A 17,438-nucleotide genomic window follows, 5' to 3' on the forward strand; every position below is an offset into this window, starting at 1 on the left:
GAAGAAGGTTTAACAGCCTGAAGAAGTGATGAATTCCAAGTATCTATTACTTTAATATAGCTAATTATGTCTGTGTGGCTTAATGTTTAATAATGATTGTTTCAGCCAACAGTGTGTATCTCATGAGCTGATACATACTAACTCCAGTTGTTCTAGGCCTATAAGGTATCTTTAGTGTTAGTGTTAGTAAATGTCTGAGCATTTATTTTTCTAAAATACAGAGCTGATCCTACGATCCAAGAAGTCATTCTGCAGTCAAGTCCCACATATCTTTTCCAATGTCATTTCAAGTCATTACAAACTGTCCTATGTTCTGTGCCCCCTGTCCTAGATGTAGATGACTTGTAATTTTTTAAGCATAGCACACTTTCCTATCCCAAGCCTTTTCAAAAGTGTCTTCAGCCTTGAATGACCTCACTTCATTTGCCTGGCTTTCAAAATTCTGTTTATTTCTTTTTCTAGAAATATCACAAATGCTACTGGTGCTCATTTCCTTCTGTGGGAAACTCCCATTCTCCTTGATGTTTTTCTCAGTTCTTTGTACTTCATTTGAACTCAAGTTTATTCTTGTAGCAAATGCCTGTCACTCAGTAGGTTATTAATTACCTTTGGATCATACTGTATTCAATACATTAATAACCTTAAAAGATTAATAAATACTTATTTATTGAAGTAGGACAAATTGTGGACAATGCATAATACAGTCTGAGAAACTGACTAGAACTTAAAGATTTTTGAAATTAGGTCACATGCACCATTCTTTCTCCTGATAGTTCAAAACCAGATTATTTGTTATCTGCCCATATCTTGAAACTGGAGAACATCATGAGAACTCTGGAACTTACTGAAGGAGAATTTCACAGAGCAAACAAGGCACTTAAGACCAAAAAAAGACCAAGTTCTTTAACTGTGTTTACAAATTATTTTTATTCTGATTTAGTGTGCTTTCTGGTGTTCTCAGAATAAAGCCAAAAGTACTGTTTCCAGTATAAAGATGGACTGGGCCTTTGTATTAGTAATGGCCCTTGAAAGAAGCAAAAATAATCAAGCTCTGACTTGAGGGAAACTGTTTTCAGTCTGTTGGGTTCTCGGGCATTTTTTCTGGAGTTACCTGATTGCCTTCACAGTAAGTGTTGTTGCAATCAAAGTGTGTGAAGAAAATGATCTAAAGTCAAAAACAACCCAAGACTTCTTGGAGAAAATGTGGCCCGTTCTTTGTGATGTTTCTGCGTTTTTTTTCTATCTTTTACCCTAAGCTGCCACCTAATGGCAAAAGTTTAAATGACATATTTATAAAATCTAAAGAGTACATTGAAATGTTATAGATTCATTACAAATCCTTAGACCTTAATAAGCATTTGTATAATTTTGTATCTTATTAGTTGAGTGATTTTTTTGGCCCTCAGAGAAGTCATATTTATTATTAATCTTTGTTAGACAATGCTTCTACTAAGGATGTTTGTCTTAAAAGTTGGATTTCTTTTATGGGGCACTATAAAGAATATGTTTTGGTTCAATCTAGTAATTTTCTCTTTTTCTTTTTTGCTTTTCTCCAGAGCGACAGCACTCAGATACCATGGTGTTCCTTTACCTGTGGGTGGTCTTTTGTGTCATCAGTTCCTGCTACACCCTCATCTGGGACCTCAAGATGGACTGGGGTCTCTTCGATAAGAATGCAGGAGAAAACACTTTCCTCCGGGAAGAAATTGTATACCCTCAAAAGGTGTGTATGGGATGTTCACACTTAACGAAAAAAGTAAAAACCCATAGCTATATAAGTAGTTAGATCATACACCAATACTGACCCAGAGCTCTAATTACATTAATCTAAATATGACTAAAATATAATTATCTGGCAGGGTGGTGTATGCCTTTAAATCCCAGCAATCAGGAGGCAGAGGCAGGTGGATCTCTGTAAGTTCAAGGCCAGCCTGGTCTACATAGTAAATTTCAGGACAGCCAGGATAGTTACATAGAGAAAGCCTGTCTCAAAAAAACAAAACAAAACAAAATCATCCAAGATACCAATCTAGTCCACAGAAAAATGTATCATGTATGCCATGTGGTAGATGCAGTGGAAATGTAAGCAGATAAGCAAATGGCAGTGTGATGTAATAACTAATGGAGGGTGTGATGTACTCTGAGAAACCTCTATTTTCTTAGCATATTTGCCCATTTGCACTCTCCCTTTTTTATCTCAAATGGTCTTCCCTTTACTTTATAATCTTCCTATTATGTTATAATTATGCTTGGGTATTCATACTCCTCGCTGCTCAGAACAATTTTTGGTTTGTAGCACACTTGGTGTACACGGAATGAGTGCTCATACTCGACTGAAAAGGAGCTTTCTGAGCACATGGGGAAAGGACTGCTGACTGCTCACCCTGTTGTCTAGTGCAGTGAGGTTTTGTTAGTACCAACCCAATCAGGAAAAAAGTACCTTTACACAGATGATTTAGTAAAGGTAAATATCATGACTAGACCTTGAAAAAAAATAAAGAATGAGCTGGGAATCTGGGTATGTGTATTCCAATCCCAATCTCATCACTAACCAAGCTATTTAGTCAGCCAGATTGCAGGGGATTCTCAAAGATAAGAGTGTAGACTACATTACCTCTTGATATATTCTCAGGCCTAAAGTTCTGTTATGGATAGCATATAGATTAGATTGTGTTAATAGTATACCAAAATGTCACCATTACATCAAATTTGTGTTTTGAAAAGTATATGATTGTATAGGATTGAGTAGAGAATGCTGTGACTAAGGCATTAAACATTTTTATAATTCTCAATTAAGAGGAAAAATGAATGGGATGGGGCCAGGGAATAGCATGCTGGTAAAGCACTAACAGGGGCAATACACAGATTGTCATTTAGAAAAAAAAGAAGGGGCCGGGCGGTGGTGGCGCACGCCTTTAATCCCAGCACTCGAGAGGCAGAGGCAGGTGGATCTCTGTGAGTTCGAGACCAGCCTGGACTAACAAGCGAGTTCCAGGACAGCCTCCAAAAAACAATACAGAGAAACCCTGTCTCGAAAAACCAAAAAAAAAAAAAAAAAGAAGGTCAGTAGTCAGAGTAGGCATGAATTCAGTTAAAGCTATCTTTATGTTCACCATGTGTGTGCTTCCTGTTACTGCTTATGGTGTTTCTAATGTGGGTTACTTTAGTTTACTGTATCTCTACATAAATTATTCTATTTTCTATTAAAATGAATTCTGATTTACCATTTTCTGTGTAATGAAATTAGTGAGCAGAATCTTTCAATTAGTTTCTTTATTATATTTTAATGCCATAGAAAATTAAGTATATACTTTCTTACATTGTAATTGCAAATTTATAAGAAAAAAGTGAAGTAACCACTTGTGAAGTCCAGTGAATCTTCATTATAAAATCCTATCATAGTCCTCATAAAAATCCTGCCTGCTTTCTCTCATGTCGGGAACCTAGATATTTTGTGTGTGTGTGTGTGTGTGTGTGTGTGTGTGTGTGTGTGTGTGTGTGTGTGTGTGTGTGTGTGTTTTGTGAAACTGGCAAGGGGACCATGAAAGGGTTTTAAAAAAAAAAAGATCTTAAAAGGAAAAGGAAGTTGGGAATGATGACAATACATATGACATGAAAAAAAGGAGGAGCTGTTGTTGGGACAGAAGAGGGGATGGGGGCAAGGAGGTAGGGCAGGGGGTGAGTAAGAATAAAGGCTGAAAATGCCCTACTGAAATCTATTGCTTATCATACACTAACTTTTAAATTTTTAATTTAAAAACTAATCAGTTGGTGGATAATGTCTCAAATTGATTAGCCAAAATATTAAACACATTATTTAAAATTATGGAGGGCAAATGGAATAGACAGTTATAAATGTCTGTCTCTGGGGAATGGAAAAGAGTAAGTACAGGGATCAAATATCGGTTCTTGTTAATAGCCCTCTGATGGTGACTCACACTTTGTTAAAATTAAATAGGGCTGCAGAGATGGCTCAGTGCATAAGAACACGTACTGATCTTGGAGAGGACCTGTATTCAGTTCCTCATGGCAGCTCACAACCACCTAGAGCTCCAGTTCCAGGACTCATTGTCCTCTCTGGCTTCCAAAGGCATCAGGCATACACACAGTACACGTATATACATGCCAGCAAACACTTGCTCACAAAAAAGAACAATACTTTCTAAAAGTAAATTACATAAATACTACAGCTTATTACATAGCAGTTTTGGTTACCAAAATGCCACAGCCTTTAAATACATTTTAAAGGGCTAATTTTGCTTAGTAATAAGCAAATCCATAAGTTTTGGGATCTATTGGCATTTTTATATTTAAGACTTGGGTAATTAAACTGGATTAGTTGAATACTATCTCTTATGTTCAGCCATGTTTGTAAAAGCTAAACCTCATTTGATTTATCAACATAAAAAACAAGACAAAACTTGTACTCTATATGGGATAAAGAAATTTGAAAATGTAAATGGTACAATTAATAAATATGCTAATGTCCTTTAGTATTAGTGACTTAGTCATTGCATTACCATGTTTCTCCTAGAATGTAACCTCAGTTGATCAAGTTTTTCATTTAACTTAGAAGGGAGTCTTGTGCACAGTGTGGTCATGAACTATACTTGTTAAGTGATTTCTGAAACTCAGTACTACATCATTTTAAATACTGCACTATTTAGGGAAACTAAAACCTATGTACATTTCCCCCTATTTATCTGTCAGTGGGACATCTGTGGGTCTTCACAGCTGATGTAGGGGTACTTTGTGAGAAAAGTGATGAGAAACATACTTTATTTGCTTATATTTCTTAGGCTTACTACTACTGTGCCATCATAGAAGATGTGATACTGCGCTTTGCTTGGACTATCCAAATCTCTATTACTGTTACAACCTTTCAACCTCATGTTGGGGACATCATTGCTACTGTCTTTGCCCCCCTTGAGGTTTTCCGGTAAGCAAACCTTTGAACAATCTATCAAGGATTCTATTAAAAGATGCCAGGTACTGGGCCAGCAAGCTGACTCAGCAGGTAAGACACCACCACCAAGTTTGATGATCTGAGTTCAATCATGGGACCCAGATAGCAGAAGGAAGTTGTCCTTGACCTCTACACATGAACTATGGCATTTGTGTTCACACAAATACAAAGAAGATGATATAATAAAATTTGTTTGGGCATGGAGTGATGTACACCTTTAATCCAAGCACTCAAGAGACAGAGGCAAGTATATCCTTGTGAGTTCAAGGTCAGCCAGAGTTACATATGAGACTCTGTCTCAAAAATTACTATTATTATTATTATTATTAGAAAATCACAAAAAGATAGGTTTAAAAATATCAGACATTTAGAAATGAACCAAAACATGTTTGTACCCATCATTTTTCACTGTGAAAGAGAAGCAACAGGTACAGGGTAGAAAGGAAGGTTTCAGGGAGTCTTGAGTCCATGGCACGGGTGGCGTGGCAGGGCATGGTGACATAATATGTGGCCGAGGCTTATCTATCACAGTGGACCAGGACCAGAAGATGGAGGCCAGAACTAGGGACAAGTATAAATTTCAAAGATTCCTAGTGACCTTCTCTGGCCAGGCCCCACCTCCTCCATGTTCCATAGCCTTCAAAATAATACTGGAAAGACTCAGCACACAAAGACTCTGGGGACACTTCAGATTCAGACTATTGTGATGTCTAATGCCCTGGGGTTAAAGTTAAAATTGTAACAGATGGTAAAAATTGTTTGTTGTTGTTTTCCAAACAAGGTTTATCTGTGTAACAGCCTTGGTTGTCCTGGAACTCACTTTGTAGACCAAACTGACCTTGAACTCACAGAGATCCTCCTGCCTCTGCCTCCCTGAGTGCTGGGATTAAAGGCATGGGCCACCACCACCTGGCTCAAATATTTTTAATAGACTGAAATTGAAAGTGACAACAAAAAGAAAATGAAAATGCAACTAAAAAGTCACTGGAAACATAACCATAAATGTATATATCAGAAGAGTAGAAAGCTTTAGAAATTAGAGAAAAATTAAAGCTTCAAATCAAACCTAAAGAAGGAAATATATAGATTAGAAATTACCAGACTAGAAAATAGATGTGCAGTGGAGAGTATTAACAAAAGCAGACTCTAAAAGAGTAACGATTGAGGAAGTGCTTACCTAAGACTAGTCTTGGGAAAGTGGGAGCAAGAAGCCTAGCTGCCAGGAACCCTGAAGAAGGCCGGGGTGTGGTTCAGAGGCAGAGTCTGACCAATTTGTGCAAAGCTCTGCATTCCTTCCCTGGTCCAGGAGAGAAGTTCTGAAGGTTTTTAAAGAGACTGTAAGTGCCATTAGGTGAAATAGTCAAATGCCTTAGAAAAAATAGTTTACCATAATCAATAAGAAATCTATATTTTTGAAGGCACCAAAATTTAAATCAATATCAAAATATTTTCCATGAAGAAAACTCCAGACCCAGAAATTCTTCCAAATAGTTGAAGTCAATTTTTTACCATTTCAACAAACTTCAAAGGAGAGGGACAAAAAAGGAATATGAGTATGACAGTCATCTGAACCTCCAAGGATATTCCCAGAAAGACCTTGTGCTATCACAATGTTGTCTTGCATCATAGGTGCAGAAATCCTGAACACAACATTAGCCAGTGGGTCCACTAGCATCTAGAAGGATTAATACTTTAAGATTTAGGATCATTCTATGAATTAAGGTTTAATATTTGTCTTAGTTACTGTTCTGTTAGAGTGAAGAGACACCATGCTGGTGACGCTTATAAAAGGAAGTGTTTAATTGGAGCCTGTGTTTCAGAGGGTCAGGGTATAGTCAATGTCAGGAAGCATGGCAAACGCAGGGGCTAAGAGCTATATCTTGATCTGTAGGCAGCAGGCAGAGAAATCAAGCTGGTTCTGCCTTGGGCTTTTGAAACCTCAGAGCCTGTCCCAGTGACGCACCTTCTCCAACAAGGCCATTCCTCCTAATCCTTCTTAAACAGTTCCACCGACTAGTGACCAAGCATTCAAATATATGATCCTATGGGGGCCATTTGTATTCAGACAACCACAGTGTTCAAAAACTAATTCATGTCATTTAACTCAATAACAGAACAAGAGGGAGGAGCCTGTTACATGTGGGAAAGGCCATTGATAACAATACCTGTTTAAGCAAAGGGGTATCTGTCTATAGTCACAGCTGTTTTAAAGGCTGTGGCAGGAGGACTGTTGGAGGTCAGGCTGGGCAACATAGTGAAAGCCTATCTCAAAACCAAACAACAAAAATTTCAACATTTTAAAAATCAAATCGATACTTGTTCCTGAAAAAAAAATAGAAAAAAAATATAAGATCACAAAGCACCATAAGCTCTCCATTATGGTTAGGATGTGCTCATGTCTGCTGTTACCAGTTTGGTTTGCCACCATAATGCTGCAAGTGTGGGTATACAATGAGGAAGGTTTTAAAGAACTTACATCATTTTAATAATGCCAAATACGTTAAAACACCCAGAAGTAAATCTAATGAGAGATTGGTATGTGTGTGAAAATTGACAAGCCTGTTCTTTAGTGGTGTGTGCATGTGTGTCTGCGTGTTTCAGATGGAGTTATCACTAAGTTACCCAGGCTGGCTTCCAATACCCTATGCAACCATCTCACAGACCCTCAAACTAATCCATTTTTAAGTGATCTGTAATAAGAATTAAAGACCAAGTACTCTGTGGTACCAGTTATACTTCTGTCACTGTCCCTCAGCCTGCACAGCCAGGGTAAAGTTCCAGTGTTAGCCCATTTCCCAGTGACAGAGAATCATAGGCAAAGAAACTCACCCATCATCCTTATGGCCAGTAAGCAGTGGAGCCGTGATTAGAATCTAAACAGTCTTCAGTTGAAGCTCCTGGATTATACTGTTTTGAAAACTCTTTGTTTATCCTGTATTTCCCAGCAAAGCACTGTCTTCTCTCAGCTTCTCAGGAACTATATGTTCTCAATTCTCACAGCTTTTCTTCTCAACTCCTTTACTGGTTTTTCTTCCCCTCCTGACCTGTAAGTGTTGGGATGGTACTCTGCACTGGTCTTTTCTAATCATTTTATTCCTAAAGCCTGTGGTTTGAAATATTGTCCTTATGTTGTCTCCAGTCACAAACTCTGCCTTGATCTCCAGGCTCACTGTGTCCATCTACCTACTGAATTCTCCACTTGGGTATCTAATGACTGGGCAGCTCTAGCCTAACAGGAAGAAAGCTGCTTCTTTGGTCCTAATAAATGATGTCACCCTTCACCACTTGACAAGTCCTGTCAGCCTCATCTTTAAAGATCTCTAGTCTCTTGCTCCCCATCACCATCCACTCTTCCTGTCATCATTCACTCTCCCAGACTTCTAACTGGTCTCCATCTGTTCTTTTCCCCTAGTCCAGTCATTCTTCCATCAGTAGAGTAATCCATTTAGAACAAATCGTGTCAGTCTCCTCAGACCCCTTACTGTGAAACCTGGGCTCTTCCCAGAGGTTTATATCTCTGGAGATGGGTCCTCTCCTGACTCTCCATCTTGTTTCCTGCAATTTTAACCACAGTTTTGCACTCCAGCCCCACAGACCTTGCTTCTATTCCAATACACCAAAAGTATTTCCTTAGGCTTTTTTTTATCCTGTTGTTCCCCCAGCCTAAGATCCTTGAATTTCCTATGACTTGCCTCTTTGTATCATTCACATATTTCTTGGATGCCATCTATCTGTCAAAGTCAGTTTCCCCAACCAGTCTTGGGGCAGGTACTCTGTTTCTTTTCTGCTCAATAGTCTGTAGAGCACCTAACAGCTGATTATTTATTTGCTCACCTATCTTCACTACTGAAATAAGGGCAGAGACTATATCTGTGCCATTCAGTGTCATTCCCTCCTTTTAACAAGCATTCAGTAGTGAATAAAGAGAAAGATTATATTCCAAAAGACAATCTTGTTGACTTTCTCCCAATCATCACACCATCTTTCCCTTCATTTTATTTATTGTATGGTTGTGTGTCAGGGGAGTGGGGTGCATGTGGGGGTCAGGGGCAAACTCAGTGTCATTCCTCAGGTGCCTTCCACCTTTTGTTTGAGACAGGGTCTCTCATCAGCCTGGAACTTCACCAAGTAGGCTGGGCTGGCTCTACTGGTCTAGTGTAGGTCCACCTGTCTGCTACCCGTCTTGCCATTGCTGTAATTACGAAAGCACACCACTGTGCCTGGCTTTTGACATGGGTTCTGGGTTTCCAAACTCATATCCTCACACTTATGAGGCAAGTGCTTTGCTAACTGAACCATTATCTCCCTAGCCCTCTCTTTGATTAATATTCTAGCCCATAATAATTGGTTTGTTTTGTTCTCGGTGAATAGGAACTTGAGCCTCCTGGAAGTTTACAGGTAGTAATATCTTCAGATCTTAACTTGGATGTATTTACCCCATTTTGCCTAGGCGATTTGTATGGAACTTCTTCCGTCTGGAGAATGAGCATCTAAATAACTGTGGTGAATTCCGTGCCGTGCGGGACATCTCTGTAGCCCCACTGAATGCAGATGATCAGACACTCCTTGAGCAGATGATGGACCAGGATGATGGGGTGCGAAACCGCCAGAAGAATCGGTCATGGAAGTACAACCAGAGCATATCCCTGCGCCGGCCTCGCCTTGCATCGCAGTATGTATAGCCTACACTTCTGAATAGAGTACTCCTTTGGTCTTTAACATTGGGTAACATTAGCTAAGAAGCAGAACCAGAAGTTGCTGATACTCAGCCATGCTTCCTTCCAGACAGTAGTAGTAGCAAACCATTCCATATGATCAACTTCTGGAATGTCTTCATGAGTACATCAGACAAGTGTCAGTGTATTACCTATTAACTGGGAATATAAAAGAACATAGGAAAAAATTCTTGGAAAATGATTCACTTGATTGTTGAATATGGTATATTTTGATAGTTTATTTAGAAATCCTATCATTTGTGTAACCTTGACCTAGTTCTTGAATTTCTCTGCTACCACTCTTCTGTACATTGGAATGTACGTAGCTCAAAGGGAGATTAAGAAGAATAAACTCGACAGAAAGTGATGGTACCACACCTTTAATCCCAGCACTTGGGAGGCAGAGGCACATGAATGTCTGTGAGTTCCAGGACAGCTGGGGCTACACAGAGAAACCCTATCTTGAAGAAAAAGAAAAAAAAAAGAGGGGGAGAGTAAATTCATTACTTGTGAAACTTACTCAGTATCATAACAAAAAGAACCCAGCAAGTGGAAATACACACAGTGGGATTCAGTGACATTGAGAGAATAGATAGCAGAGTAGACTGCAATGAAAGAAACCTAGGTTGAACAGTTTTGTGATACTAAGGTGGTATTTGGATAAGACTACAAGTGGAAATGGAGAGTAGAAAACAAAAGCATGTGTCCAGATCTATAGTGAGAAGATATAATTGGGTGGACTCACCTGAGCTTGCAAAGACTGGCGGGGCATTTAAACAGTGGAAGCTAGAGCATCAGTTGATGCTTATCCTTGGCTACAAACAAGATGAAGGCCAGCCTGGTCTACATTAGACCCTGTCTCAAAAACAGAAACAAATAGCCAAAGACTGAAAGCTGCAAACTTCGTCTTGTAGGCAAGAAAAAGATACATGTTCTTTCAAAGAGGAATGATGTGAAAGGAGATTTTAATGACTGACATTGCACAATTATGGGACAGTAAAGACCTGGTTTGGGATCGTAAAGTCCGGACTAAAAGGAACAAAAAGGAAGCGAGCAGAGGGTGCTGTAGCCCAGTGAGCATGGGGAAATAGAAGTCTTGCCAAGCTTTAGTTAGAGATCTGGGAAGAAAGAGTAGAGACAAGAAAAGCAGGAAGCTGAGTCTTAGGTGGGAGGAAAAACAAAGCAGCAGAAGTCAACAGGGAAGTCAGCCAGAAAGGAAGGCATTGACAGGCTGGGTGGGGTGGGAGCTGCTTGGCTAGGTAAGAGAGGGGACTCAACCAGCTGAAGAAAATGCTGGCCAGCTAGAGTTCCTCCCTGTGAAGGTCTCAGAGATACCAGCAGAGGGCAGTCTAAACACACTATTTCTGTTTCAGAAGTGAGGCTCTTTGGCACCAGATTACGTTCATTTCAGGTGTTTAAGGGAAAACTAGGTGTCAGCCAGAGGACGATATTTAGAGGAATGGGTTTATGCCACAGAAAGTGCAGGAAATCTAGTGAGGCTTGAGTCTGAGTTCTGACGTTATAATTCCTGCAGTACATCCTTAGCCTTTTGAATGTCAGTTTCCCTGCTTGCCACGTGAGAATAAGTCTCCTTTCACAGACACTACCTTCACACTTGGGGCTAACAAGTTGCAGAACATTTTCATGTTACTTAATCACTTTTTTTGTTTTTCGAGACAGGGTTTCTATGTGTAACACCTTTGGCTGTCCTAGAACTTGTTCTGTAGACCAGGCTGGGCTCTAACTCACAGAGATCCACATGCTTCTGCCTCCTGAGTGCTGGGATTAAAGGCATTGGCCACCACTGCCCAGCTACTTAAAACCCCATTTTTTTTACAGTACAGAGTCCTAAGTAACCGATCATTTTATGCCGATGGCAATCAACAGCTAACCGTTTAACTGAGGCACCTACATTATCACTGGGTAGTCAGTGCTCAGACTCTGACATTTAAACATAACCCACTGTTGTTCCTGCTTGTTCACCTTTTCCAGTAGATAGTTCCTATATAGAATGCATGCTTGATGGTGGTAAGAATGGACACACGCTGAGCACTGTATGTGGTCAGTTACATGTTTATTTCCTCTCATTACCATAGGTCCAAGGCTCGAGACACTAAGGTATTGATAGAAGACACAGATGACGAAGCTAACACTTGAATTCTCTGAAGTCTAGATTAACATCCTTGGTTTCCTACTCTACAATTCTTCCCTTGACCAACGCAACCTCCAGCACCTTTTTCCAGCTGAGAACAGGAGAAAACAGAACACGTTCCCGGGCTCTTCAAATCGGGTCCTATGGACTCCGAGCAAGCTCACTGTGTTTCTTTTCTTTTCTTCTGGTTTAATCTTCATTTCCTATTTTTAAAACAAATACTTCATTTTTGCCAATCAGAGGATGTTTTAAGGAACAAAAACCTAGAATCTTATGGATTGTTTACAATCACAAAGACGCAGGTGCCCATCAGGATGAAGAACAGGCATTGGAAGGAGGCCTCTGATGGACGGCATGGACGTGACTCAGCTTCCGCCTGGCCCAGTTTTGACTGTTTGAAACTGGACACTGTTTTTTAAATTTTCTGTCAGTTTATGTGGAGAGTTTTTCCCTTCCTTCCCAGCCAGCATAGAGGCACTGGCAGCACTTGCAGGGAAAGTGCAGCTTGGCGCAGCACCCTCCACAAAGCTACTTTTTAATTTGATGTCATGGGTTTTCTCATTTGGGGAGGGTTGTGGGTGGGTGGGGGATGTGATGTATTCGTTACATTTGGTCTTCGCATTATTTATGAAACTTCACCATAAATTAATGATACTACTCCTGTGAAGGGAGGCAGGAGAAACTAAGGGTAGATGACATTTGGGAGGGTCACACCCACATACCTCTTTCAGGAAACAACTTGTACCAGTTTGACTTTTCCTATTTCGTTTTAACTTTAAGCCAAAGTTTTATTGCTAAATTTTAAAGTTGCTGCTCTAGAGTCCCAAGTGTTACTGTCATGACCTGGCACCCCACTTGCTTCTCACTAGTAGACATTCAGAGAAAAGGTCTGATAGTTGTGTCTTTAGGAACAGGAGCAGGATACATCCACCCATATACCAGTCAACAATGAGGTTCTGCCATGTGCTTCTGCGTGCAGGAGAAGTGTAGTCTGTTTTACTGACTAAATGGAAAGACGGGCCATTTTCAGACTCTCCACAACTCTACTTCATATTTCTCCTTCTGGTGTCATCTACTTTAGCCAGAATTTGATCAAATTAAAAGTCTTTTGTGGGGAATGTACTTTTGAGCATATAGAACAAATCCTTCATCCTTCAAATTATATTGACACAGAAGACCTTGGCAGCCATTTTTAAGCCCAGCAGTATTAAAAAGTGAATGGTGGTTTTTATGACCTCCTGCCATAGAAACCTGCTTTTAAATTTGGGACCTCTAAACCTCATCATACTTTTAATGCTATATTCCTTAGAAGTGTCAGGCTATAAATACCCATTTTTACTTCTTTATCTCATCCCCTTTCTTCCAAAATTCTCTAGAGAAACCCAAAAACATACAGCATTTGACTATGTGGAAAATGGTTGGTATCAAATTTAGTATTCCTCAGGACTGGGGGTATGGATCATTGGTAGTAGTGATTGCTTGGCATTCTTGAGACCTTGGGCTTTCTCTCCAGCATGGGGGGGGGATCATTATTTAATAAAATTAATATAAATACCAGGAAAAAGTCTGCATTAATGGCCTCACCCCTCAGATCTAGATGAAAGTCCCACAGAGAAGATTCAACAGAGTTCATCCAGTTAGGCCCTTTTCGCATTAACTTTAGACAAAGAAGCACTGACTGGGAAGACATCAGTGAACGCTTGCTTTGTTTTCAAAATGTGGCTGCTGCCCTCTAATTCTCCCTTTTGTCATCAGCCCCTCCTATATATATGTATCATAACCTTTACTGCACTACTAAAATTCCACCAATTCACCCATTAACTTCCTTTTAGAAATGGTTTCTTTCATTTTTATTCTGGCAAAGTTCAATTTTTTTCTCCTTTCTGAATTAAGATTTTAACACATACATACACCCCCAAAAGCACATACAATATTGTAAGTTCTGCTGCTTTTTGTGTTTTGTCAAGCATGTCCCTTGCCCCAACACTAAAAAACAAACATTTATTTAAAAAACAAACTTTAAATAAACTGTATACTTTATAATAATCAGTGGTAGCAACTTAGAGACCCTTGGTAGATAAAAGGTTGCATTATTTCTATTTAGAATTTTTTTTTCTAACTGTTCTGGGTTTTTGTACTTTAAAACAGGTGGTAGATTTCACTGGTTTCTGAGGTAACAGTAGCAATTATTAAGAATATAGAAAAGTCCAGTGACGAATCATTTCTTGTACAAATAAAATTAGTGGTACTATGTATCCAGAGCCATATGAATTGTGGACTTCTTGGCAACACACACAAACTCACACAGTTGACTTCTGTCAGTTAACAAATGGCCAGTTTGTTCTTTCTTCACCTCCTGGAATTCCAGGTCCTAATCAGTATTAATTCCTTTACAATAATGCAGTGATGGAATATTCCTTTTCTGGTGTTTATCCTGTTGACTACTCAAAAGTAAGGCTTACATGCTATCCAGCTTACCACGGCAGATCCCAGTACTTATGGCACGCTCCAGCTTCATCTTCCCCTAGCTCTAAAGAGATTACTTCATCCAAGGAATTTGGGAAACAAAGTATGCGTTATGGTTTTTCCTTTGAAAACGGCAATGTGCATTTTTCTGTCTTCACTTTCATCTGCTCTAGGCACTGTGAGCACTCTGTCCTGCTAATGTTCACTTGGGTAATCCTGTGCCCAGAAACTCCTGATGGAAATCTTAGAAGTGAATCCATATCATAGTCATGTTACAGACTAACCAAAGGTAACCCTTCATCTGACTGTAGCCCTAGAACCCTTAATTTTATTTTATTTGAAAAGGACTCCATTTTTAATAGCACTTAAATATTCCCAAAAGAAATGAAATAGAGAATAAAGCCTGTTTTTTATTTTATACTATGTAGAAAAATGGAATACAGAGCTATTAGCAGTTTCTTCATAACAAATAAATGCCTTTACCAGAAGCTGCCATGCCAGGACAATAGATCATTGATGGTGTCCTCTCATCAGAGAAAATGGAGTGATCAGAGATGAAGTCATCTGATAGTTTGATGTGACAGTCACATATGCCATGTAAGCTTTTTGTCTCTAGCACCCTATTACTAGACTCCTTACACAAACTGTGTAACTTTAGATTCAGGGGACACCGTGAAAAAATATGCCAATAACTCAGCGAGAACCTGGATGAACTCTTAGAGGAGGCCCTACCTCCTGGGAGCTGTGACTCCCCAACATTCTGAATGAGTTCTCTGCTGTTTTAGCTGACTCGATTGTCATGGTTCCCTAGTTTCTAAACAGATGGACCTAAAGCACCTTCAAGCGTGGAACCGAGTCACACAGAAGCACATTGGCAGTGATTTGGAGGTGGCAGAAAGGACTTGACAGCAGAAACAGGGCACTAAGTAAATCACGTGACGTTTCCGTCCCTCTGTGCCTCCATTTCCTGTCACTTTGCATCATTTAATAGTTCTTTATATCCAAATTCAGTTTTCCAAGAAGTAACTACAGAGATTTCTTATCCTGAGGAAAGGAATTTAGAAATAACGCTCTCTGTGACATTATATTAAACCCTTGGGATTCTCTGAAGTGATTATACTTTTTCATAAGTATGTTTTAGGTTGTCATTCTTTTATTAGTTTAATAAAATTTGCCTCCCTCTTAATAGATACTTCTTACTGTAAACAATATGCTCTGGTGTCTAAAATTAAGAAAACTTCTTAGACTAAAAATTGATCATGCTGAATCTTCATCTCTCTCTACTATAGAGACCAAACTTTTCTCTAGTCTAATATGCCAGTGTCATTATTGACCAGGTAAAATAGAAATTCAGATTGCATTTTGAAAATGGTAATATTTTTTCTTCTTGGTCTAATTGGTTTTTGCTGGTCATTCACTTAAACATGGATTTCTGCATTTCTGATATCAGTCATGATATTAAAGCTTAAAGCTCCCAACCTGCCTATTTCAAGTTTCTACAATGTCAGATATGTGGGATAGAGCTGATTATATTGTAGCATCAGTTTGTGGTATGCAGTGTGGCAAATCGCCTTCTAGCCGGCATTAACCACACACTACTCAATAAATAGCAAAAAAGCAAAAGCATCTCATTAGATTTGAGAGCGGAAGTTAAACAGTACAAACATTTGCCTATGGAGAAGAGGTGCTTCTGGGTGTGGCCCCTGATGCCTTTCTCACATGACCTTTCAAAACCAATACTGAGTAGCCCCCTAGAAACAACTTTCAGAATATATTTTCTTACAAAGGATGAGGATCTTAAGAAGGATGAGGAAATAAGGGGGGCAAGATGAGTTTCCTTCAAGTGTGGAAAATCATATCAATTTACAACTGAATGTGTTTCCTTGTAGCAAACCTTCAGTTTATTTTATTAAACCAATGCCAGCTTCAGTTTTTTTGTGCGGTGCCATCCACCTACGGAGGACAATCAAATGACCTATTGTTTGCCTTGGATTCAGTGTCTATTGATTGAGTCTCATCTTGTGTACCTTTGAGCTCCATTTATACTTGATGCCTGTCCATGTGAACCACCACAGTGCTGTCAGAGGGCAGCCGGCAGCACTGTTGGACAGATGTGGACTTGCGAGAAAGGGCAGGGTCCTGCCTCACTGTCTCTCAAACACTATCCTTAAAGTTCTTGCCTGCACTTCCACCATCATCCTTAGCAACACTAGTGTGCTGTACACAGGGAGAAAGTGTTTGTGACATTGTTACTGTTTTGAACTGTTAAGGTAAAAGTGCAAGCTGCTCCTATTTCAGTTGCAAAAAGAACAAAACCCTTGAAGTTTTATTACACTGTAAAGATGCATTTTGTGAGGTTTCTGGGTTATCACAGAAGCTTGTATCAATGAAGAGTAGGAGGGAAATAGGGTAAAACTTACTTTCCTTTCAAACCCTCTCTAGTGTGTTTTACACACACACACACACACACACGTTGATCAGATGATACTGTCCTGTGACTCCCTAAGCTATAGTTGTCAAGAGTAACTATGGATTGTGATTAGTCCTCTGTGGGTAACTCTTGCCCCATTTGCCCCCTTGCTTTCTTTCCTACTCTCCACTCTTGTGAATGGAAAAGGTGACGTCAAGGAATCAATGCTTGCTTGGACTCATGTTGTATCTGTGACTATGCTATTAACTGTCTCCTTTTTCCTTCTTATATGGGTAGAAATCTTATGACCTGTGGAGTTCCCTTCTGAATAAGTAGACTAAATGCACAATGTGGTACTGTTCTATAGTTTCTAGATGGTGTAAAAAGCAAAAAGTCAATGTGCTTATGTGTTTTTAAAAGAAAATAAGTGATTGGTTACAAAACTCTGGCCTTTTTCATTATTACAAGCCCTGTTTTCCAACAGTTTGCTGACTTGTCACTGGTGAGTGCTTTGTGTCACTGTGTGCCTTTCTCTCTGGGTGTCTTGGATTCCTGATCCTATTCCCCCTTAGTACTAATACGTATATGGACTTAACACAAACAGTTTACAGTGGTGAATTAGAAAAACACCATTTGGGGCTGGAGAGACCTTTCAGCAGTTAGAAACACTGGTTGCTCTTCCAGAGGTTATGAGTTAATTCCCAGCAACCACATGGTGGTTCACAACCA

At 39.5% G+C, this 17,438-nt stretch overlaps 1 protein-coding gene across 1 annotated transcript in view; it reads left to right on the forward strand.

Moving 5' to 3' along the window:
- Positions 1-17,192, forward strand: part of Xpr1 (xenotropic and polytropic retrovirus receptor 1) — a 141,219-nt gene extending 124,027 nt beyond the window's left edge. Inside the window, exons 12-15 of the mRNA XM_040738905.1 lie at positions 1,557-1,723; positions 4,800-4,939; positions 9,417-9,638; positions 11,778-17,192. Of these exons, the coding sequence (XP_040594839.1) occupies positions 1,557-1,723; positions 4,800-4,939; positions 9,417-9,638; positions 11,778-11,838 (590 nt within the window). The 3' untranslated portion in view covers positions 11,839-17,192. The remainder of the gene's footprint in view (positions 1-1,556; positions 1,724-4,799; positions 4,940-9,416; positions 9,639-11,777) is intronic.
- Positions 17,193-17,438: the final 246 nt, after the last annotated feature.

This window comes from Mesocricetus auratus, unplaced genomic scaffold, assembly GCF_017639785.1.
Source record: "Mesocricetus auratus isolate SY011 unplaced genomic scaffold, BCM_Maur_2.0 Super-Scaffold_100676, whole genome shotgun sequence".
Lineage (NCBI taxonomy): Eukaryota > Metazoa > Chordata > Mammalia > Rodentia > Cricetidae > Mesocricetus > Mesocricetus auratus.